This window comes from Equus przewalskii, chromosome 2 (genome assembly GCF_037783145.1).
Source record: "Equus przewalskii isolate Varuska chromosome 2, EquPr2, whole genome shotgun sequence".
Lineage (NCBI taxonomy): Eukaryota > Metazoa > Chordata > Mammalia > Perissodactyla > Equidae > Equus > Equus przewalskii.
In genome coordinates, this window is record NC_091832.1 from 90,867,467 (window position 1) to 90,893,377 (window position 25,911).

The 25,911-nt window shown below is 38.7% G+C and overlaps 1 protein-coding gene and 1 long non-coding RNA gene across 8 annotated transcripts in view; one reads left to right on the plus strand and one right to left on the minus strand.

The window, feature by feature from the left end:
• The window catches only part of ELMOD2 (ELMO domain containing 2), a 31,981-nt gene extending 16,035 nt beyond the window's left edge, over nucleotides 1-15,946 (minus strand). The window contains exons 1-5 of one of the 7 annotated variants that reach the window (XM_008528538.2): nucleotides 15,756-15,946; nucleotides 14,463-14,610; nucleotides 12,493-12,521; nucleotides 2,203-2,300; nucleotides 446-575 (exon numbers count right to left, since the gene is read on the minus strand). In XM_008528538.2, coding sequence (XP_008526760.1) covers nucleotides 446-575; nucleotides 2,203-2,300; nucleotides 12,493-12,521; nucleotides 14,463-14,604 — 399 coding nt within the window. In that variant the 5' untranslated portion in view covers nucleotides 14,605-14,610; nucleotides 15,756-15,946. Of the gene's footprint in view, nucleotides 1-445; nucleotides 576-2,202; nucleotides 2,301-12,492; nucleotides 12,522-14,462; nucleotides 14,611-15,091 lie in introns of all 7 variants that reach the window. The other 6 variants (XM_008528540.2, XM_008528541.2, XM_008528542.2 and 3 more) reach the window with 6 other exon arrangements.
• A 91-nt stretch (nucleotides 15,947-16,037) lies between these two features.
• LOC139081807 (uncharacterized) lies at nucleotides 16,038-20,457 on the plus strand. The gene is made up of 2 exons (XR_011537145.1): nucleotides 16,038-16,205; nucleotides 20,058-20,457. It is a non-coding gene; the product is annotated as an uncharacterized lncRNA (long non-coding RNA).
• The last annotated feature ends 5,454 nt before the right edge of the window (nucleotides 20,458-25,911 follow it).

Here is a 25,911-nt window from a genome sequence, read left to right on the forward strand (position 1 = left end):
TGGCATTAGTTGGTGACCAACATTCCATAAATCCCAAAAGATTTGACAAAATAATCTGAAAAGGGACATCCACATTCACAATTTGAGAGTACGCTGAAAAAATGCTTAATTTATATTAGCAATTTATATAAAAAGTAGGGGGAAAATCTGAAGCTTGTGGACTCATACTTTTCAGTTGAAAAGATCTCCCTTTATAAGTTTATAATTTATTTCAGAATTAAATAAAGCAGTAAAATTTATTTGAATATATTTTAATGATGCTTATCACACAATTATAAAAAGTAGTTAACCAAAAATCTTTCAACAACATAACAAAATTTTCTAAGGGGCAAAGAAATTGGATAGCTGTATAAACCTCTAGAATCTGCACACATACCTTACTAGCTCAAGCCTGATTTATTTTTCCAATGTTCACTAATTCCAAATACAGAAAACAAAAATTTACCTTGAGAAGCAGCTTTTCATGTTGCATGTTATCAGAATCATACGGCTTTTTTCTCACACTTTCTACATCCAAATAGAGCTGTTTATAACCGGATATCTGCAGTAAGCATGCCTTCATGCAAATTTTAAAACTGAAAGAGATAAAATAATTATTTTTAAAATTATACCTTTTTAGTACAATAAAGTAATGTCTTCCATAGATTGTGGTTCACATGTCTATCTAGAAAGCATTTTCTAGCTTTCAGTTTAGTACAATCAGCATCAAGAGTCTCTGAAACACAAAACATTATTCGAAGTATCATGCAGGATAGGACAGAACAGGGTCCAGAAAGAGGGCAAGACATGGTAGGAATGGCAAACTTTGCAATTGCAAAGATTTGGCCTCTTTTTCTTTCTGTGTTTCCTCTGGGCAATCTCATATATTCCCACATCTTTATGAATAGATATTACTGACAGACCTAATTTTCCAAGTACACGATAACAAATAGCTCCATGACAGGTTATCCCAGTTCTCCCAAATACAATAGCTTATATTTCCTGAAGAAACAGGCTCTTTTTTAACTAAGTCTCTAAATCTACTAATGACGTTACTAATCATTAGTTCCCCACAATAGAACCCTCCAAGTTCTGACCTTCCTCCCTCCATCAACAAAACATCAAAAGATCCTCGAATTCTTCTTCTTTCTATCTCTGAAATGTCCCTCAGAGTACTCATCATACCCATTTGCCCTGATGTATTTATGGCTTTGTCATCTCTTGTCAGACTGACTCAGTTTCCTAACTGTTCTGTCTTTATTCCCTCTACCAGCCTCCCACATCCCCAAATTTACCCTCCATCTTCCTAAAATATGTATCTGATAATGTAGCTTGTTTGATAAAACAACCCAGGGGACAACATCTAAATCCCTCAGTATGCATGCAAGACTCAGTGCAATGTATCTACTCTCGCAGTCCACTCACTTCAACCATGGCTCTGCGCCTGTTCAATGTTCCAGCTACAAAGGACTCCCTGTGGTTCCCAGATACTCAAGTACTTCGTGTCTTGCTGGCCCTGTTCCTCTGCATGGAATGTGCTCCCTTACTCGTTCAACAAGGTCCACTTCAAATGTCACCTCTTCTGTGGAATTATTGTCACAGTTCTCTCCTGCACCCTTCCTTATTCCAGCCAAAATAAATTGCTCCTTCCTCTGTATTTGCATAGAAAATGCTGAATGAAGAAAAAATTGCTAAATACTTACTATCTCAACATACTTGTGCTGGGAACACAAAAACGGAGTAAGTCAAGTTCTTCTCTTAGGGAACTTAGAATTTATGAGGGAAGAACAAGAGTACATCAGTGATGGTACAGTGGGTTAAATGCAGTGACAGAGAGCTCCAGGAGAGGACAGAGCAGGGGCACTGGCTCAGACTGGAGGAGCCAGGGACGACCTTCCTGGAGGACAAAGAAACTGAACTTTGAAGGACAAGAAGGACATAGTAGCCGAAGTTATTTAACTTTGGAAAAGTAATGGTAAGTTAGCCTAAAGAAGGCAGATGGTAAACTGGCACTAGTATTAGCTTGGGAACCAAGAGATAAAGGTTTTAGTCCTCCTTCTGTCACTCACCTCTGTGGGCCTTAATTCCTCAGCTAGTCAAGTGAAAGGCTGAACTGGATGATTCCCACAACCCCTTCGGCTCCAATGTTTCACAACTGTGGTTGATCCCCACACCTCACCAGATGTACATGCACAGTAAGAGAATCCTGTAAAGGCAGCGTACCTGGCATCCTTCTCAGGGTTAATATTCTTTTCTTTCATTATATCTTCTACACATTTGTCCACTTCACTCTGAACAACAAGTGTCGCCTTCTGCAAAACCTATTTATGTAAAAGAAAGCTAAATGAGAAAATTGTCTTATACCTAAAAAATAACAGTAAGTTGTGAGCTATTTAGTCAACGTTGTAATGCGTATATTGAAATGCATACTGAAACCAAGTTTGTTTCAAATTTTCATTATGGCTAAAATTATAAATGAATAAGTTAGTTAATAGAAGCAGCATGATGCTTCAGCTGAAGAACTCCTTAACTGAAAATCAACAGGTTCTCAGCTGGTGAGTTCTCAGCAAATGAGCTACCACCATAGTGTGCTTAAGAAGCAGATACTTTTTATAAAATTTTAAAATTACGTAATAAAAATATACGTACAAAAAAATTTCAATGTAGCAGTCAAAGAAATTTTTAAATGCAGAACAGCAAAAAGAAGAAAACTCAAACAATCTTGTAATTCTACCACGAGAGAGAGCTACTGGTAACAGATCAGCATATACCCTTCCAGTCATTTTTCTATGCATATAAAACAGAATTTTTAAATAGTATGTCCTATAAATGTCCACTGGATCCTGCCTTCCAACAAACAAGCAAGTGCAGGCCTTCCTTACCCTTAAAAAGTTTCTTTAACTCTTATCCTTCTGTAAGCTACCATCAACATCTTCTCTGGTATCCTTTATACTCCAGGCAAAACAGTGTGCTCTTACCTGGAGTTCTGCCTCTGCACATCCTAGGCTTTCTCTGGAACGCTCCTTTCCCCAATCTCTAAATGTATCAATCCTTCCCATTTTTAAGCTAGCTCATACCAGTCCAGGAAGCTTTCCCTGATTTACTCAAGTGGAAGCAATCTCTCTTCTGTTGGAGTCCCCATAATAACTTATCTTAACCTTTCTACGACCCTTACCACTTTCTATATTATAGTTATTTTTATATATTAAGTGGAAAATTCTTTGAGGACAGAGATTGTATCTAGTTCATCTTTGCATATCCTGCATATAAGAAATAATTGACAAATAATTATTGGAGATATCTAACAGATGAAAACCTTAAGAAAGGAAACTGTTTCAGTAAAAGATACGTACAGCAATGCATATGATGATTTTAAAAGAAGGAAGGAAGGGAGAGAAAAAGGGAAGAAAGGGAAGAAAAGGATGACTTTCCAAAGCAAATTCAAAAGTGATAAGGAAAATTATCAAAGACTAACAATCAGTAAGGACACATATGGTCAACACATCTATAAGCCTGGGATTCTATGGCTACAGGAAATGTCGTGAGGCTTAAAAACCAGCACTAGTAAAAGGGTTACCTTCATTATGGGTGGAAACCTCTTGCATATATTACAAAATCCTAAAACATGAAAAACCTAGTCAAACGTCACCTCCTCTGGGAAGCCTTCCTCAGCCTGGGAGTTGGTACTCCCATTTATGCTCATCGCTCAGTTAGAGAGCACTTACCACACCATATCTGTTTACTTTTCTATATTCTCCACTGGACTTCATCACTCTTATGTACTCTTACATTATGAATGAATGACTGACTGATTGAATGAACTTGCCCAAGCCATATATAAACTTAGAGACAGAGTTCAGACCAGAAACCATGTCTAGTCTCTCAGCACTCTTTCCTGTCTATAATATTCGATTACGTTTTTTTAAATTGAGGTATAATTTAAACACAGTGCAAGGAACGGATGTTACATACTCAGTTTGATCAGTTTTGACAAATGCATATAGCAAGTAAACTACATCCCTATCAAGATATAGAACATTTCCATCACCCCAGAGAGCTCGCTCATGTCCCTTCCCAATCAACCCCTCCTCCAGAAAGCAACCACTGTTCTGATTTCTATCACCGTGACCTTGCAGTGGGCATATAAATGGAATCACAAAGTGTGTACTCTTTTGTGTCTGGCTTCTTTCACTCAACATAATGTTTCTAGAGTTCATCTACATTTTTGCTTTTATCAGTAATTTGTTCCTTTTAATTGTTGAGTAGTATTCCAGTGTAGGAATAAACCCCAGTTTGCTTATTCATTCTCCTGGTGATTGGTATTAGCATGGTTGCCAGTTTTAGACTGTTATGAATAAAGCTGCTACAGCATTTTTGGTTACATCTTTTTGTAAATATGTTTCATTTTTCTTAGATACCAAAGTGGAATTGCTAAGATATAGGATAGATATATGTTTAACTTTTAAAGAATGCCAAAACCATTTTCCAAAGTGATGCTACCATTTCATGCTCCCACAGGCATTCATTTGCATTGACGGTGTTAGTCTATTTCATTTAGGAAGTTTCACTACCCTATTCTAGTGGGTACCTAGTGTCCTCCCACTGTGGTTTTTTTTTTTTTTTTTTAAAGATTTTATTATTTCCTTTTTCTCCCCAAAGCCCCCCGGTACATAGTTGTATATTCTTCGTTGTGGGTTCTTCTAGTGTGGCATGTGGGACGCTGCCTCAGCGTGGTCTGATGAGCAGTGCCATGTCCGCGCCCAGGATTCGAACCAACAAAACACTGGGCTGCCTGAAGCGGAGCGCGCGAACTTAACCACTCGGCCACGGGGCCAGCCCCCCCACTGTGGTTTTAATTTGCATTTCCCCACTGACAAATAATGTGGAACACTTTTTCAAGTACTTTTTGGCCATTTTTACTTATATATATATTCTTTTATATGTACATATACATGAATATATATTCCATTTCATGTATGTGTATTATATATGTATATATATTCTTTTACACACAATATACATATATATCTGTATATATGTGTGCATATATATATGTTTTCTTCCTCTGTGAAGTGACTATTCAAGGATTTTGCCCCTTTTAAAATTGTGCTGTCTTTATTACTGAGTTCTAAAAGTTCTTCACTAGATACAAGCCCCTAATCAGATATATATGCTGCAAGTATTTTCTCTTAGTTGGTAGATTGCCTATTCCATGGTGGAAGATATTCTCGTATGCTTTCTTTGAGAAGTTTTAAAGTTTTAGTTTAAAAACAGGTATAAAGTCCATATCAAATTAATTTCCAGATGTGGTGGGAGATAGGAGCCGAGCTTTTTTTCCCCCTCCATTTGGATATCCAATTGTGCCAGCACTATTTATTGAAAAGACTTTCCTGTTCTCATCGAATTGGTTTGGCAACCTTGTTAAAAAGTATGTGTGGTCTATTTGTGGTCTCTCATCTGTTATATTTATATATTTGCCTAGAAAGTCTTAAAGTTAGGTGGTCTAAGTCCTCTAATTTTGTTGTTTTAGAAGACTATTTGGACCACACTAAATCTCTTGCATTTCTGAAGAAACTTTAGAATGAGCTTGTCACTTTCTTCAAAAATAGCTTGCTGGAATTTAGCTTGGAATTGCACTGGATCCATACCTCAATTTGGCGATTTGCATCTTAATAATATTGAGTCTTCTAATCGACGAATACAGTGTATCTTTTCATTTTAACTGTTCTCAGGAAAAGAAGTTTTAGTGCAGAAGTCTTGCATACCTTTCATTAAATTTATCCCTGAGTATTTAAAATTTATCTCTCTGTATTCTGGATGCTATTGTAGGTGGTACTGATCTTTTTTTGTTTTCTTTTCCAAAAGTTTGTTGATAACATATAGAAGCACATGGTGTCCTGTGACACTGCTAAATTCATTTACTAATAATGATAGTTTTTGTAGATTTCTTAGGATTTTCTACATTCACAAACTATGTTATCTGTTAATAAAGACAGTGTTCTTTCTTTTCAGTCATGTCTTAGATTTCTTTTCCTTGCCTTATTGCACTATCTAGGATCTCTAGCACAATGCTGGATAAAAGCAGACAGAGTAAACATTCTTGCCTTGTTGTCAGTTGAATGTGGAGAGCATTCAATATTTCAATACTATACATCATGTTAGCTACAAGTTTTTCATAGATGGCCTTTAATAGGATGGGGAAGCTCCTTCTACTCCTAGTTGAGAATTTTTAATCATGAATAGGTATTGAATTCTATCAAAACAGTTTTTCAGTATCTATTGAAAAGCCATCTCTAGTGGTCTAGTAGTCAAGATTCGGTGCTCTCACTGCTGCAGCCTGGGTTGGTTTCCTGGTCAGGGAACCACACCATTTGTCTGTCAGTTGTCAGACTGTAGTTGCTGTCTGTAGCTATGATGCTGAAAGCTACACCATCAGTATTTCAAATACCAGCAGGGTCACCCATGGTGGATAGGTTTCAGCAGAGCTTCCAGACTCAGACAGACCAGGAAGAAGGACCTGGCCAACGACTTCTGGAAAAATGGCCATTAAAAAACCCTATGAATAGCAGCAGAACATTGTCTGATATAGTGCCAGAAGGCAAGAGGATGTCACAAAAAGACGAGGCAGGGTTCTACTCTGCTGTACACAAGGTCACTAGGAGTTGGAATCAACTTGACAACACTAACAACAAAAATCTATTGAAATAAGCATATTTTTCTAATTTACTTTGCTAAAATGGTGAGTTACATTCACTGATTTTGAAAACTCAATAGTGACGTATTATTCTTTTTATATATTACACGGATTAGTTTGTTAATGAAGAAATTTTGCAACTATATTCATGAAGGATATTGATTTGTAACTTTCACTTGTTATATTGTCCTTGTCTGGTTTTAGTATCAGAGTTATACTGGACTCATAAAATGTGTTTCCTCCTACTTGATTCTCTAGTTTATGTAATAGCGGTATTATTTCTTCTTAAATGTTTGATAAGAGTTCACTAGTAAAGCTAATATCAGAAGGGGTTTTTGTGCAAAACTTTTAAATTACAGATTCCAATTATGAGCTCTATGGCTATTTAGATTTTTTCTTTTTGTGTTAGTTTTTTTCTTAAAGATTGGCACCTGAGGGGCCAGCCCTGTGGCCAAGTGGTTAAGTTCACGTGCTCCGCTGCAGAGGGCCAGGGTTTCACTGGTTCGGATCCTGGGCATGGACATGGCACCAATCGTCAGGCCACGTTGAGGTGGCATCCCACATGCCACAACTGGAAGGACCTACAACTAAGATAGACAACTATGTACCGGGGGGATTTGGGGAGATAAAGCAGAGAAAAAAAAAAAAAAAGACTGGCTACAGTTGTTAGCTCAGGTGCCAATCTTTAAAAAAAAAAAAAAAAGATTGGCACCTGAGCGAACATCTGTGGCCAATCTTTTTTTTTATTCTTCTCCCCGAAGCCCCCCAGTACATAGTTGTATATTGTAGTTGTGGTCCTTCTGGTTATGCTATATGGGACACTGCCTCAGCATGGCCTGACGAACAGTGCCACATCTGCGTCCAGGATCCAAACCAGTGAAACCCTGGGCCACTAAAGTGGAGCATGGGAACTTAACCACTTGGCCACGGGCTGGCCCCTTGTGTTAGTTTCAATAAATTGTGTTTTTCAAGGACTTTGTCCCTTTCATCTAAGCTATAGAATTTATCAACATAAAGTTGTTTGTAGTATGTCCTTGTACTTTTAATCTCTGTAGACTGTAGTAATGTCCCCCCCATTCATTTGGGTTTTCTCTTTTTCTTGATCAGTGTTGCTAGAGGGTTATTAACATTACTAATCTTTTCAAAGAATCAACTTTTCAGTTTGTTGATATTTCCTATTTTTGTCTGTTCACTATTTCATTAACTTTTATCTTATTTTTATTATTTCCTTTGGGTTTAATTTGCTTTCTTCTAGTTTCTTAAGATATAAGCATAGATCATTGATTTTAGGCCTTTAAAAACTCCTTTAGGTATACTCCACAAATTTCAATACGTTTTTTTTTTAATCATTCAGTTCAATTGTCTCTTAAAATTTCCCTTGTGAGTTTGTCTCCGATTCACTGATTTCTTAGATTTTTAATTTCCAGATATTTGGGGATTTTCTAGATGTCACATTTTTATTTCTAATTTTGTACTTTTGGGGATAGAAAACATACTCTGTATAAGTTCAATCCTTTGAAACTTGTTGAGGCTTAAAGACCCAGCATACGATGTAGCTATATGAATGTTCCATGTGTACTTGAGAGTGTGTATTTTGCATTTCTTGGGTGTAGCATTCTATAGATGTCAATTAGGTCAAGATGGTTAATAGTAATGTTCAAACCATATATATCACTTCTGATTTTTTTTTTGTCTTGTTGCACTATCAATTACTGAGAGACGCATGTTAATGTTTCCAGCTATGATTGTGGATTCACATATTTCTCCCTTTAGTTGAGTCAATTTTTGCTTCAAGTATTTGTCAGCTTTGTTAATAAGTACATACACTTTTAATATTATGATTTCTTGATAAGTACATACACTATTAATATTGTTATTTTTCTTGATAAAAATTAACCCTTTTATCATTACAAAATAAAGATTTAGTCCTTGGTAATACTCCAAGCTTATGGTTTCCAAAAGAAAGCAACAACAGCTTTTTACATTTATTGTTTGCAAAGTATGTCCTTTTATTTTCTATTTGTTTTTGTCTTTTGTTTAGAGTGTGTTTCCTGAAACAACACTCGATTGGATTTGGATTTTTTTTATTCATTTGTCAATCTCTGGTTTATTTTTTAACCTTCTGGTAGGTCTTTGATTCCTCAACAAAAACAAAATAATAAGCTGGATGGAGGACAAATATAACACATTACAATATTGTCTAAATTCTCATATACCCCACTACTTTGAAGGTATATTCAATACTGAAATATATACTACTTAAAGAATTTCTTAGGTCAGCAATTCTAAAACTTTCTTTTTTAACCTCAAACCATGTAAGCACCCAAAGACCATTTTCCCAATGATGTTTACTTTTGAGCTAAAGGAAAAGGAGGTAATAAAGAATGGGAGAGCAACATACACTACTCACTTATCATAGATTTTTTAAGAAAATAATATATGCTTATGTATATGATTTTATTATAATAAAACATCGATGAACATATAATTTTACTACACCTACCCTGATAGTAGGTTACAAATTATACGACTAGCACACATTCATAGGCAGCAAACATCAACAGTGAGTTTCACTATGCGAGCAAATTTGGGAAGGTTATGTATACATTTGTTTTAGTATATCCACAGGGTGTGAATGTTTCATTTTTGAACCACAGTGCCTATGTGGTTATATGCTTATAGGTTAGGTACTTAAAGTCTAGCTTTTGGCAAATTAAAGACCAAAAGATATGCAAATGTAAATCACTATAACATCAACCCACAGCCAACTAAACTGATGCCATAAAACTAATTTATTATTCAACAGCTAGAATGTTATCATTATTATTTAAAAGCCAAGACAGCGGCTGCAATAGAAAAACACAGCCAATCAAAAACACTATTAGATCAACAAAGTGTTCTTTCCCTAAATAGGGACAGTGGAGCTCTGCAACACTACCATACATCGCATGGCAGTCTTTTGAGCAGAACACTGAATTGATTCCTTGAATTCTAATAAAGTTTTCATTTTCATTTATAAATCCCGAAGTTTAGTAACCCTTAATATATAATTGATAAGTAGTCCTTAGTCTGAAGTACAAGCAAATTAGACTCAATTTTTAACAATCGAAGAAAGAATTTCCACTATGGTACCGTTGACCATACTACCACTGCTTCAGGGAATTGGCCTTCATAGAATAAAATCACTTTTATTCACAGTAATCATTGGTAATGCTAAGTATTTAAATACCTAAGAGGTTCTCACGAATATTTTAAACTTCTAAAAATCTTGTAGTATATATTGGTTCAATCCCATTATCATTAATATTCCTAGTAACTACTGTCTGTTGGACACCTATCATGTACTGGCATTCTCTTAGACTGCTTCCATATTAATATCTCTAATCCTAAAACAACCATGTGGGTATTAATACCTCCTTTTACGATGAGTAAATTGCACCAAGTCAAACAACTGGTAAGTGATAAAACCAGGATTTGAATCTAGAGTTCTTTCATACAAAAAAGCAGATAAGGTTGATAAAAAGAGCACAAAATCAGAATTCAATTTTACTCTACAAACCAAATAAAATATACAAATGAGATGCAATACATACCATAAACTGTATGTTTAAATTGATGAGGCTTCCTCCATTTGTTTACTGACAAGTTTATCTCAGATTTAAAACTTCAAGAAAACAAAGCTTCTATGATTTAATTCAGTAAGGAATTAACTACCCATTTGTTGATCATTCTTTTAGTATGTCCTACAAAACACTATTAGCAATTTATACTTTTTAATAATAAAGCCAAAAGAATAAATTTTAATGTTTACTTTTCAAGTGACCTTTTAATAGCCAGTAAATGACCTAAAAAATAATGAACATTTTGTTTTTCTTTAATTTGCAATCACTACCTTAAATTCCCCAAACACTTCAGGCCAAATTTACCTCTTCCTTCTCTAAATGCCTATTTATAACTGCATGCAATACTGGTCTTTACTTCTTTTGCATATCCCAAAGACCCTGGTGGAATGTTGAATAGATGGCAATCATTCATACTTTGGTCACGGATTTGACCGAGGCACTAGAGTTCTGAAAAAGTAACATCTTATGCATGGTCCCACTTGAGTTTGGCATAATCTTACCACACACAAAATCCCATTAGTAAATTCTGTGACCAAAAATGTTGTTACAATCAATTGCAGTAATAATAGTTACACAGAATAGATGTGACACTGAGTTCTCAGTTCCAGGACCTCTCCAGAGGTTCATCTACAATTTACGATATTGTTGCTTTGTGAAATGGCATCCTAAATTCCAATTAATGGAACTATATGAGTGGATAAGGTATAAATAAATTTTTAGAACCAGCAACTTGTTAACTTTCTAGATCCCTCTGTTCTCATTTAAAAAAAAGAATATTAATTACTCTCTAACATTCTGAACAAAAGAGTAGGACTCTAGACTCCTCCCCTCAATATTCATTCATGTATATGAGTTATTCTTACACTGACCATTCTTAAATAAAAGACTGAAAGTAAATCAGTAAAGCACCTAACTTATAAGTCACTCTCCATAACATAACTTACATGTTTGCAACATTCAACAACATCCATATTCCTTCCAGCATGACATATTAACTCACATCAATATCACTAGACAGTAGCAAGTCAACTTTTTTTGACTCTAAATTTTTGATCCACATTGTACATCACAACCAAGCACAAACATACATAGATACCTAAAACACATATAGATGCACACACACATAGATAACTAAAATTAAAATTTCATAAAATAACATTTAACCTTATTATGACCAATGTTTTCTAAATATTTTCTATTCTATTCGTTATGTCGTTGTTTAATGCTGGCTGTGATCTACTTGGGATTTCAAACAATGGTCTAGATGACCCACACTCTACCTTTGCCACACCAAATAATCTATCTACATATATATATAGAAAAAATTGTGAACTACTATAGGGAAGTACAGCGTGTAGTAGACTGAATTATCAGTCTCAATTTTGCACTCTCCTGTAATTGAATTATATACTATGGCCTTATGGTAGGCATATTGTATGTCTCCACCCCTTGACCTGGGCTTGGCCATGTAACTTATGTTAGCCAATGGGATGTTAATGGACATGACACAAGGAAACTTAAAATATGTCTATGTGGTTGGATTCAATGATCCACTGTGAGAAGAACATACCCCAGGGACCCACTATCTTTTCAATCTAGGTCCCAGAACGAGACAATTGGAACAGACTTGAACTTGACACCAGCCTAAAGAGAAGCCTTTCCAGCTGGCCCAGAGACACATGAGGAAGAAATAAATAACGTATTGTTAAATGCCCTGAGATTTTATAAGTTTGTTACACAGCAAAAGCTGATTAATAAACAACATGAAGTATGATTTATTTTGGAGCAAAAGGTTCATGACCAGGGTTTCCTATAACTACCCAAAATTGCTTGCTTTTCTTTCACATAAAAAGCTATCCTAAGGATACAGTCTAAGAGAAGGTTTTCGCCCTAAGACCCCATTTTCCCAAAAGCTACCAAGTTTTCAGGCAAAAATAAACAAGCAAAACCACAGAAGAGGACAAATTATTCAAATACCTTCTTTGTGCACAAGTAGTACACAAATACAGACACACATAGAAAATGTTTTCAAAATAGAATATTACTTCTAAAGTGGGAAAATTTCACTCAATACTCTTTACGGCAAAGATTCTTCCAGTAGGACACTAAAAATAATTCTAAAATTCAGGCATTCTTTTAAAGGAAAAGTATCCCCAAGTTAAGTTTGCTAGAATTATCACCTTGATATGATCCTACCTTATTCTTGGAGTACGTCAAGGAATTTTCTGAAATGAAAAAAAATAAACCAGAATGTTATCACTTAAATGCTGTTGAATTACTCCATAAATAAATAGTATAAATATCAAACCAGTAATAAATTCCTCTAATAAAATTAGAAGATATCATTTCTACATGAATAACACAGCAAGCATTTTAAAATTTTATCCTTACAGTATAGAGAACTAGATATGATTCCAAAATCCTCAAACCAACACAACATACCAGAGCCAAACTGGTGAGACCAACTTATTTCCCCAGGGTCATCTGTTTCTGTGTGGAACACCAAGTGTCCACTAGCCACTGCAAACTCATGCACGGCTGCCTCAGAATAGCTCAGGTCCCAGAAACTCAACTTAAGACTAAAGTTGAAAGAGTTCTCTATGATATTTTCTTCATTTATTAGCTTTAAAGAGTACACGTTTAGATTTGGGGAGCCAGCAACTGAATCATCCAACAACAAAGGGGCAAGAATGAAAAGACTTCAGGTTATTTGGCCAACCATTCTCTAACCAGACAAACAGCAGTATAGCTTCTCCATTCTGGTTTTCTGTCTCAAGAATGACAAGAATATTTTTACTGGTCTATTTAAAAATTTTTCAGGCACACTGATGAATAGTCTCCTTTTTCTCAGTAATTTGAAAAATTCCAGAAGAATGTTTTTGCCACAAAATAAGGCCTTAATATGTTCTTCCCCCATACTATAAAAAACCAACCGATATTGCCAAGGTTTCTTATCAAGAGGTACTTTGTTCTTCTCAGAGCCGTCAAAAGGGCAAATCAAAAGAGCAGGCAATAATTTAAGTCAGCCACAAAGTTGTGAGAAAACTAGGGAAGTAATTAAACTTCAATCATCCAGCTGCCCTGAGGCCTACTCCCTCATGTCTGTCATTCTCCCCATGTTGTCTTGGATACCAACACTCCCTCCCCAAATCTTACAGGGGTGGATTTCTTAGGTGAAGCAAACTTGTTCAACACAAAAGATCTGGTTAAGTCATGATTTTCCATTTAACGCAGTGAACATGAACTGCAGACAATCCCTGGTCTTCCTTACTCTGGCCAAAGAGAATTGACCTCAACCATATGTCTCACTCATTCCTATTCTAATTGAAAGCAATATTTTCAATTAAGCATTAAAAGCTGATGAATTTTAGGAGGTAACAGACAAGCAGCATTCAACAGAAATGCAACGCAAGCCAAAATGTGAGCCACATGCGTACTTAAGTTTTTCTAGTAGCCCCGTTAGAGTAAAAGAAACAGATAAAATTTTAATATATTTTTAATCCAATATACCCAAAATATTATTTCAACATATAATGAACATAAACAATTATTAGTGAGATATTTTTACATTTCCTTTTTATATAAGCTCGTTGACACTCTGTATATATTTTATACTTCCGCACATCGCAATTCAGACTATTCATGTTTCAAGTGCTCAAGAGCCACACGTGAGTAATGGCTAGAGTATTGCCCAGTGCAGATTTTGAGTCTAATAATCCTTCCCAGGGATCACTAGATACCTATTATTGTCCTTTCATGATTAGGTAAGAGATTAAAAGATTGATGAACGATGCTGACTATAAAAATGGATCTAGATCCACTCATTCTTCCCCTTCACTTGAGCTAAAACTTCAAAGGGCTTATACAAGCATAAAGATTTTTCTCTAGAAAATAGGTTGCAACTATAGTCTAAGGTACAAGTGATGAATTTCAGGAGGCAGAGAAGATAATTCTTTGCACACATGCAGAATTAAATAACCATCAGTTTCCTTTTCTATAAAATCATAGTTTTAGAGCTGGAAGGATTCAAGCTAGATTTCAAAGATTACGAAACTGAGTTTAAATGACTTGATCAGGATACACGAGTGCATATGAGTATTGAGAAAAAATATTCATTCCGAGTTAAAATTTCCTGTTTTTAATTATTCTCCTTTTAGTAACATTACCTATCCTGTGTGTCCTTTGTGCACCTACATAGGTATCAAAAATTCGCTGCAGTTCACACTTTCCAGTCATCTGTCGTAAGAGCCATTTCATCCAAAATCGAAAAAAGTGCCCATAGAAGAACTCCCACAAAGAAACAAACATTTTTTCCTGGAGAAGGAAATATATGACAGGTTTAACAGCCTTATATTGGATTTTAAAATGAAAAATGTTAGTTTATCCAACTCATCAAGTCCCAAATTATATCAATATCTTTTATGTTATTCCATTGTGTCTATTTTGTAGTAGTGTTTAGGCATCTACGAAAACAATGACAGGTGTAATATATACAATTTAGATTAATTAAATGATGGTCAAATGGTCAATTTATCACTTTAAAACAACTGTAAAAATCAAACTACTTATTTAGATTCAAGCTCTGTTCCCTATTTTAATTTCTTAGTCTTTGAGAATGCGGCTCAACAGTTCAGCTACAAAAGGAACCCAATTAAGCACAATTAAATAAAATATGCCACATATCAGAATTGTTTTTCTAAGGAATAAGCTCTTCTTAACCCCTATGGATAATTCTAGTTACATCTGTCCCACAGTCAGATGATGCCGGTAAATAAAAACACTACATATGGCTTACAAATTGAAGTATTCAAGTTGAACAGGAGTAGATCACACCCTGGCTAATTGTTGATTTTCCATTCAAAAAGTGAGAGCAGAAATACTCAGAATAGTAATAAACTACACCATCGATAAAACTGAATCTTTATGCCAAAGAAAGATCTTCAGCTCCTAAATGAATTGGGATGGGGGCAATGCAAGTGAGGAAGAGTTACTTAAGAACAAACAAAAATGCTCATCTCCTTCCGGCCTTAAACATTCCCATCTCCACAATGGGGCCTGAGGGATTGTCAAATTCGAACCCCCCCGCAGGTCAGCGCAGAAAGAATGCACATCAGAGATGGGCTGAACTGTGACTTGAAAATGAATCCATCCAGTCCGCGCTCGTCAAGACAAAAGCAGCAGCACTGCCAAGCGGAGGGAACTGAAGCTTTGTGGCGCCTGAGCTCCCCAGACTTCGGGGAGCCGCTGCGCGGAGCCCCTCTTCCGGAGCCTGGCCGAGCCCAGCCGAGCCCAGCTCGCGCGCTGCCCGCCAGTGGGAGGGACCGGCTCGCACAAAGCCCTGCCATCCCCGGGGCCCCGCGGATCCGCCGTAGGACACCGCGGGGCTCGCGCAGCCCGCGCGCCCTCAGCGCAGCCGCACCGAAGCAGCGCGGGGCGAGACGAAAAGAAACAGCGGCCACCTCACAGGAGCGGAAGAACTAGGGGGAAGCTGGAGCTGCCTCGGTTTCCCCAACTGCAAACAGCCGGCAACGGAAACGACGCTACTCGCAGAGCGCTCCCTGCAAGCACCGCGACCCGGAAGTCAGGAAGCGAGGCCGCGGGAACGCCTTGCCCAGGACACTGCCAGCCCCGCCCCCGCCCCTCCGACCTCTTCCGATTGGCTCGCGTTCCACCAATTGCTAACGCTGAAAGGCGGTCGAGCAGAGCTGCCTCGGCGCTCGTGATTGGATTCTAGGGACGCCGGACGGTTTCCTTGGCAACAGCAACTACAAGCGCTCCCCACGCGCAAGATTGATCTCTCCTGGAGCAGCCCTTGAGGCTTTTCTGGCTTTAAATCTCAGGTGGTTGGCGCAACTTGAAACCGTGTGGTGCTCCTAGACTCCAAGCAAGGAAGAAACACTGTGCTTTTGGTAACTTTCATAGCGCCAAAGTTATAAAAGCGCGTTCACCTATATTTAACCTTAATTCTGTAAAGTAATTATTAATAACCCCACTTTATGGATGAGGAAAGGGAACTTATGTTAAACGACTTGCCCATGGCAATACGTGGCAGATAAGGAGAGCCTTATATGGTGAGAAAAGGAGTCTGGACTTTATCCTATAATAAACATCTAACAGTTAATTCATCAAACATTCTTTAATTGGTTGTTTTCCTTGAAAAAGTTATTATCCACATGCTTTTTTTAAAAATCAACTTAGAACAGTACATTCATTAATTCAAAAAGTATCTGATGATTGCCTGTTATGCACCAGGCAGTGTTCCAAAAGCGAGTCATAACTAAATAGACGCAAATATTTAGCGTGTCAGGTGGTGCTGAAGAAAGGGGTATTAGGAAGTTGGCGGGGGGTGGGTGCATACAATGTAGTCAGAGGAGTCTCCAGACGTTAGAACCGCAAGTGCAGAGTACTCCTGTCGGGAGCATACTTCCTAAATTGGAGGAATAGCAAGAAAGCCAGTGCGGCTGGAGGAGAAAGAGCAAGGGGAGAGTAGACTATAAGTACAAAGGACAATTTACAATGCAAAATAACTTCCCCCGACCCACACAAGACTCCTGGTCCCTCAGCCCCCTTACTAGAAAGCATCTGGTATTAGTTTCTCGTTTATACCTCCAGGAATAGTCTATGCAAGCATATTTATGTATTTTCCCTTCAGCCCCTTGTTAACACAAATTGAAGCAGCAATACTTTTCCACACCTCAACCGACATCTTTTTAAAAGGTACTAATTGTAAAACACTAGACACGTGAAGGGTGCATAAGCCATCATCCCTGCCTCACAGAAGCAACCAACAATCAACTTGGTAACGAAATCTGGACATATACTATAATAATAAAATCATAGAATCTTAGATCTTGAAGGGAACTTAAAGATCCTCTCATTGAACAGTTTGTGGGTTTTTTGTATGTAAAAAGATTCAGAAAGGCAAAGTACACAGCCAAATTAGCAAATTAAGCAGTACAAACTAATTTATACTTCAGGGTCTCTCCATTATTACACAAGACATTCATGAAATAGAGAGTGAGATAATGCTGTAGTGCAATGACATCATCCTTTTGTCTTTTCAATGTGCTATACTGAGTAGGGAGTGCAGAGAGGAACTCTTCTCCTTGTCTCCATGCTGCCTCTTGGCCCACTTCTATCCACGTTTTTCTCCAAGAGAAATGCTAACCTGTTTGGTAAGAACCTGAGAAATTGATTGAACTGCATTTATTGGACGCAGGGTCACTGTACAGTAAAATGTTACATGCAAATGATTGTCTTCTCCCTTTTCTATTAATTCATTTGCATATACCTGAGAGAAATGTTAAACCACTCCTGCCCTCCAGGGAAGATTGATGTCCTCTCTTTCTCTCGTTTTCTCTTTGGTTTTTTCTTCCATGAGGCTGGCTAAGTGGTGATTAAGTCCGAAGGTTAGAATTCTGCCTTTAAGGAGAAGGTGGGACCTATATTGGTCTCTGAACCAACCTGCATGCTTTTATCTGGCCTTATCAGATACACCTACATGGAAAACAAAGGCTATAGTATAATGGAATGTGGTTATATTTTTGAGTAGTACTGTGAAATCTCTGCGTTGTTGAATTCTCAGACTAAACAACCAAGGCATTGTTGATTTTAGAAACTGGTTAATGGGAAGAGTTGTTTGGGATGACTGTTACTCGAGAACTTGTGGTGTTCAGCATTTGATCCATAGAGGACCCAAATTAAATATCACTGCTCCTTTTGGAGTGTATGAAGCCTGAAATGCAGCAAATTTATACTGAGAAGGGAAATTTTATACTCCTTTTACTAATAGTGAAATGGATTACCTCTATGGAAGCGTAAAAATATTGATAGCCATCAACCCTGACTGGTTTTATGATGGTTTTTGTTGCAGTTCCATGTACCTATGTTACATACTGTGATTAGGGGTGGCCTCTCAGGTATGGGTTTCCCATATGATTCTTTTAATGGGAGAAGGAGGAAATATACAGACTGTCAAGCTGGATTTGTTCTCACAGCTTCTAGTAATTGGCTTTACCAATGAAAAGAACGTTTAAGCTATTTAGAATTAAGCTAACGGGCTGGGGTGAAAATGGCAACCAGAACAAGGGAAATAAATATCAAATCAGGTAGAACTATTTACGTGATTTTTTTTTTTAAGGCAGAGGGTGAGGGGGAATAGAGAAGTGACAATTTTTTTTTTTGGAGGAAGATTAGCCCTGAGCTAACATCTGCTGCCAATCCTCCTCTTTTTGCTGAGGAAGACTGGCCCTGAGCTAACATCCGTGCCCATCTTCCTCTACTTTGTACATGGGATGCCTACCACAGCATGGCTTGTCAATCGGTGCCAGGATCTGAACTGGCAAACCCCAAGCTGCCGAAGCAGAATGTGCGGACTTAACCACTGCACCACTGGGCTGGCCTGAGAAGCAGGAATTTGACAGGATCCCTACAAAGGGTTTGGTGGCACATTAATAATAGTTGAGAGGAGGGAAACCTACTCTAGCTCCTGCCTCCACCTCACCTGAGTACCCTATCAGATCTGTACCAGTTATCCCAGCCTGGATGAGTTTAAAGCCAACGATGCTGAAGGGAAATAGGGAAATAAGGTGTTTAGCACAGGTAGTGATTTTAATTCATCAATTAACATTGTGGGAGAAAAGGGCGATTAATATGAGGGTGAAGAAATTTTCATTTGACCCCTGGTATGGGGTCCAAGTTGTATTATATAGTTAGTGTGGAGCGGCAGACGATAGCGGAAAATCTTTTTGAAACCATTGAATGATGATGCAAAATGTACCATAATGCCAACAGGGGAATGGAAAGGCAGTATTAAGGTATGAAAATTGAAGTTTGGGGCATATGGGAAGGTTATGGTAGATAGCACCAGGAGCACTAGGAAGCTGAAGATGGAGAAATAAGGAAGAAAGTAATATCCACTTCTTGCCTTTACCAGAATATGTCATTAGAATGGATGTGATGAAGGTCCTTGTCACTACCAGCTTAAAGTCAAATATCTTCAAGCGACAGAGAAGTCTGCCCTTGATGTAGTTTTAACTGGATGTGCAAAAGGGAAGCCCTGAGACTTGGTCAGACCTTCCTTTGTAGTAAATATCAGGCAGTGTCAGATTCTGGAGGGACACAGAAAACCTCATCTTTCATTAGGGAGCAATGGGAGCAGAAGTGCTAAGCTCCGCTAGTGCTTTCTATGAATCCTCTGTGGCCCAGGAGGAAAAGCGAAGGCTCTTGGAAATAACTGGTAACTGTCATGATGTAGACAAGACAGTTTCCTTGATTTAAACAAGTGTCTGTTTTACAATGCCAGGCATTGTAAAAATTGTATAATAGGTTCAAAAAGCTAACTGTGACTGGATTTTTTCTTTGTGATAGATTTAGTTAAAGCTATCTTCCTGATTTCACCCTCAGAGAGAAGTCACGCACAACTTGCTTGTACCTGAGAAGGAATGTAACATATGTGTATGGTCCTTCTCCAAGGATATCTGACTTCTCCAACTCACTGCCACAATTTGGTGAGATTGGATTTAGACATGATCACCATCAAGATTAAGTTAATTCATAATATCGATGATATTATGATCATTTCCCCCGTGGAGGAAGAAACTCAGATTTGAGGGCTGCAGTGGCACAATATGACTAGCCGAATGGTTAATCAATCCAGCTAAGATTCAGAGCCTAGTGCAATCAGTGAAATTTCTAACAATAACTTTACGCCACCAGAGGTATTCTGTAAACAGTAAGTAATAAATTACTCTTCCCTCCAGGACCCTGCCAACAGAAAGGAGGCACGACACCTTGAAGGATTATTTAGCAAGCTATGAAGAAATATATAATGCATGCTGCTGATACTCGACGATTCTAACACATTCACACAATTTCAGAAGTTTGTGACTCTGCATGCAAATTGGAAACTCTGACTGAAATATAATACTGCCACCTGGTGGCAACCACTGGGATTTTTGGACTCAAAAAGTTCCTGATGACGTCCCAGAGAGCTGGTTTGCCAGCATGCTGTTGGGCTGTTATGAAAACAGTCCCCATAACTTAAGAACAGCAAATTAAGATCCAAACTACCTATGATATGATATGGCTGATATCAGAAAGAAGTTGTGATAAATAGAAAGCTTCACAACAAAATTCAAATGAAATGAAATTCACCTCTCAGGAAGTGTCTCTGAGGTGGTTTTTGGGTTTGTTTTTTTTTTTTTTTTTTTTGGTGGGGAAGATTGTCCCTGAGCTAATGTCTGTTGCCAATCTCCCTCTGTTTTTGTTTTTTTCCTTGAGGAAGATTGTCCCTGAGCTAAGATCTGTGACAAACTTCCTCTATGTTGTATATGGGACGCCACCACAGCATGGCTTGATGAGCGGTGTGTAGGTCTGCAACCAGGATCCAAACCTGTGAACCTGGGCTGGCCAAGCAGAGTGTGTGAACTTAACCACCTCGCCACCTGGCCGGCCTCTCTGAGGAATTTTAACACATATGAGCAGGTAGCATCTCTGCTTTAGGACTAATTAGCAGTCCACTTCTGTTGCTGAATGGTCTAAATCTCATAGCTCTCTGTCCACCAAAATAAAATAAGTTTCTTGGTTTATCCATGAGAGGTCCTGTATCATAGGAACTCCAATATAAAAGTTAGCTACTATTTGCCCCATGGACAGTAAAAACCCAGTCAAATAGTAATGCAATGGTAAGTCCATGCAGTGGGCTGAGTTGAGAACAGTATACACGACGATGGAAGGCGAACTTAGTTTCTTACTTCAGGGCAGTGTTTGTGGACATAAAGAGTCATAGACAGTAAGAAATTTGAGAATCTTGATGAATTAACATTAAGAATACTCCCAGTGTAGGGAAGAAATTGTGGAAGGCCCTACAGGACTTCCGAGGGAGGATTATAGTGGATCACAGAGATGCCCACAAGAATCAAGTTGGCTCAAGAAGGAGAACGTTGAGCTGATGCCCCGTGATTCCCTAGAAGTAGGCATCTGGGCAATTTAAGCAGGTACAGTGGTGCCAAAGCCATGCAATACTGGGTGGAGTGATGATATACCCCGCTTGCCTCTTACCTAAGCCATTCTTCTGGTAAGAGACTGTGGAATGCTAACAACAACATCAACAATGAAGTAGCCATTTAAAGATGGCATTTGGAAATATCTCCTGGGCACAGGGGTCCCAGCATACAAGCCAGTGAACTATATAGGATTGCTGTCTACGCCTCTAGAAGAGTCAACTGAGTTTGACATTTATTCCATCCACTGTCAAGGGCTATTTTGTTCCCTATCATACATCTTGCTGGACCAAAGAATGCATTCTACATGGCCGATGTATAGAAATAGGCCCCCCAAATCCCACCATAAGGTGGACATATCATATTCCCTACCACCTTAGAGTAGCTGTTAAATTGATACTAGAACAGGTAATTGAAACATTATTGAAAATACAGTGTAAAGATGTGGTGGGCTGGCTAGATCAGTTAGGGGAACAGGTGCTTTGTCCAAATACGAGTAGCAAAGGAGGAACAGTTTTAAAAAGGTTTTTGGCAAGCTCATAGACACAGAGAACAGATTGGTGGTTGTCAGAGGTGGGGGATTTTGGAGGGGGGTTTGAACTGGGTGAAGGTGGTCAAAAGATACAAACGTCCAGTTATAAAATAAGTAAGTCTTGAGGATGTAATGTACAGCATGGGGACTACAGTTAACAATACTGTATTGCAAATTTGAAAGTTGCCAAGAGAGTAGATTGTAAAAATTCTCATCACAAGAAAAAAGAATTCTGTAACTATGTATCACAAAGGATGTTAACTAGACTTATAGTGATCATTTTTGCAATATATACAAATATCAAATCATTATGTTGTACACCTGAAACTAATATAGTGTCGTATGTCAATTACATCTCAATAAAAATAAATAAATACAAAGATTTTTCGGTGCTGGAGATGGAAATGAAGAGGTGGAGGATGGTGCTGTGATAGAACTCTCTCTCTTTCCCATGAAACTGTTGGGGAAGCGGAAGAATTCAACACCACCCCCCCCCCACCCCACCTTTTCCTTAAGGTTCCTATGGCTGGTTAAATAATTAAAAAGGCAGGTTAGCAGGAGAAAATCAAACACAGTTTAATAGCATATATACGTGGGAGAAACTCGGGAGAAACTGAGTAACTCAGCCATCTGACGGAGGCTGCCTGTTGAAATATCTTCAGCTACAGACAAGGAGGATGTTGGGGGTAGTGCTTTGGGATTTCAGAGGGGAAGAAGAAAATTTACGTGGAGATGCAATGCAAATGTTTGGTAAACAGGTTTTGCTGGGCCAAGAAATGGGTTTGTTGGTGTCTTTCTATCACACCTATTTTACATCACACTATAGCTATCGTATGGTATGAGCTCCTTCCTGGAACAGGCCTTCTTGTTAAATTCTTTTAGGCAGTTTGGCAGAGGGAGGTTGAATGTTCTTCCTGGGTCTTCTGAGCCTTTATTGTCTTCAGCTCAAAATAATTCTCATACCAGAGTGGCGCATCTTGGGGCAGCCTGCCCTGAACCCCATCAGTACAAACTTTTGTTTTATTGGATCCTGTGTTTAAAGGACTGACATTACATTTGGATGACCCAGTGGAAGGGAAAATTGCTGCCCAAGACATCATTTCTATTCCCTTGAACATAAATGTGCATATTTTTAAAGAAACTCCTGTGTTGGATACTGACTTCATATCACGTGGCAAACAAGGATTGAGTATATGACTCACTCCATTTCCCTCACTCACCCCATATAGTGGGGATATACAGTCACGTGTCACTTAAAGACCGGAATACGTTCTGAGAAATATGTCATTAGGTGATTTCACCGTTGTGCGAACATCATAGAATGTACTGAAGGGGAACAAAATTTGCCACCCCAAAATGTGTCTCTTTAACATGAGGATTATCTCAGGCTGATTATTTTTAAGAAACAAGACTCAGAGTTTTGCTTGTTACCTCCTTCTTAACTATCTAAAAGAATTCAGATAAAAAAAACTTGTCTCAGGAAGTGAGGGGCAGAGTGGTTGAGTTTGCACACTCCACTTCAGCAGTCTAGGGTTTTGCTGGTTCAGATCATGGGCATGGATGTGCCACAGCTCATCGGGCCAAGCTGAGGTGGCTTAGAACTAAGAATGACATACAACTAGGATATACAACTATGCACTTGGGCTTTGAGGAGAAGAAGAGGAAAAAAAAATAGATTGGCAACAGACATTAGCTCAGGTGCCAATCTTTAAAACAAACAAAATCCTGTCTCGGGAAGTGAGCTATCAGCTTAGGATAATGTGAACTAGGTGGTGGACAGGGAGGAACCTAGAAAAGCCTGTTTCTTGGGCTCCCTTATGTGTTGTTCTGTTTCTGTGTGGCCAAACAGACCCTTGTTTTCAAATGTTTGCTCCTTTTCACCTACTTGTGAATTGCCTTCCTTCCCTTTTTTTTTTTAAAGATTTTATTTTTCCTTTTTCTCCCCAAAGCTCCCCAGTACCTAGTTGTATACTGCAGTTGTGAGCGCCTCTGGTTGCGCTATGTGAGACACCGCCTCAGCATGGCCTGATGAGCCGTGCCATGTCTGCGCCCAGGATCCCAACTGGCGAAAGCCGGGGCCGCTGAAGCAGAGCACGTGAACTTAACCACTCGGCCACGGGGCCAGCCCCACCTTCCTTCCCTTTGAAGTCCCTGACTCTCCCTACTCCCAACGTCTTTTGTCTCTAGCTGAGAATAGTATTTAAGGTGAGAGCTTCAGCTGTTTTGGTGAGTTACTTGGTTTTCCTGGGTTTCTCCCATATATACATGTTATTAAACTTTTGTTTTTCTCCTTTTAATCTGCCTCATGTCAATTTATTTCTTAAAACAGCCAGAAGAATCTAGAAGAGTATAGGAAAATTTCTTCCTCCCCTACAGGACTTACACAAACCTAGATGGTACAATCTGCTACATCCTTAAACTCTATGGTACTAATCTTATGGGACCAGGTGGTATGGTATGCGGTCCATTATTGACCAAAATGTTGTTATGTGGTGCATGATTGTAGCTATATTGTACTTGACCAAGGCAACCCTTCCACTTCTTCCCTAGAATGGAAAAATGGGGAGGCTTTGGCAAGTTTCCTATTGCTGCCCTCTTTGTGGACTGAGAGTATGGCTGATCCAGAGGCACCTCTGGGGAGCCTAGATCTGTATTCTGACACGTGATAAATGGAAAAGGCATGAAACATTAAAAGAAGGAAAATACGAGAACAAATGAATGATGATGCTGGGAAAAGATACTGTTACTCTTAGCCTTTAAGAGCATCTGATAGTAAGAGAATAATACGGCTATTTCTCTCAGATGTAAAGCCACATCATGGTTGATGGTAGGATAAGCCCTCAGAACCGTTCTCCCCCCAAATTGAATTGAAGCTGATTTACATGTTTGGCTTGAAAACTCTGCCAGGGTAATCTGGAGAAAAACTGTGACACAGGACCCCTGAATCCCTGCCCAAATGGTAGCAGACTGGAACTGTTTGGCTGGGGACTTATGGGCTATGCCTATTTTCTTGTTTCTTTTCTAGGTACCCTGCACGATGAACTGTGTGGCTTCCCAGTTTTCATTAGGACCTGGACAATGGCTTCTTCTTGTCCCACTGCTTCCAGGAATGGTGAGACTTCAGCCAAGCTACATGATACTTTTGTGTAAACTAGTGTAAGATGCCTTCCTCACTCTGAACAGACACCGTCCTGCACCCCAGTGCACTTGGAGCAAGTGCTGATTTAAGCACTCACCTAGGCAGGGCCCCTTGGTAGGACACAGCTGGCATACCCACATGCCACATGCCACCCTGAGGGTGGGCCCAGCAAACTGTGTTTAACAAGGTTTCCAGGTAAATCTTTTTTCTTTTTTAAAGATTGGCACCTGAGCTAACAACTGTTGCCAATCTTCTTTTTTTTCTTTTTTTCTCTTTCTGCTTTTTCTCCCCAAATCCCTCCAGTACATAGTTATATGTTTTAATTGTGGGTCCTACTAGCTGTGGCACGTGAGATGCTGCCTCAAGGTGGCCTGATGAGTGGTGCCATGGCCACGCCCAGGATCTGAACCAGTGAAACCCTGGGCTGCCATAGCGGAGCGAGTGAACTTCACCACTCAGCTATGGGGCCGGCCCCCAGGTGATTCTTGTTCATGCTAAACTTTGAGAAGAACGGCTGTCATAGGTGATCTGTAAAAGCCCCTTTCAGTGTGACATTTTCCTGAATTGTGCTGAACAGATGGCACTCACCCTGGGTACAGATGACTTCTTTCGAAGTAACTTGAAGCAGAAAATAGGCGCCAGGGCAACTGGCATTTTATCAACAGTCATTATCTTTCAGATTGTTTTCACCTTCAGGATCCTACATATATATGAGACTAGAAAAATTGTCCCCACTAAGTTTACTTTTGTGCTAATAACAGTCGTGAGAACACTATTTAGACTGAGGTTAACTGAAGAATGCTTGATGACTGTTTGTGATGCTAGTAATATCCCCACAGGACGCTCCTTCTATACCTATTACTGCAGCAAATATTTATCTTCAGCCTGGCAATTCTCTACTTCCCATGATCTGAATGGGACACTAATTTTTAAAAACAAAC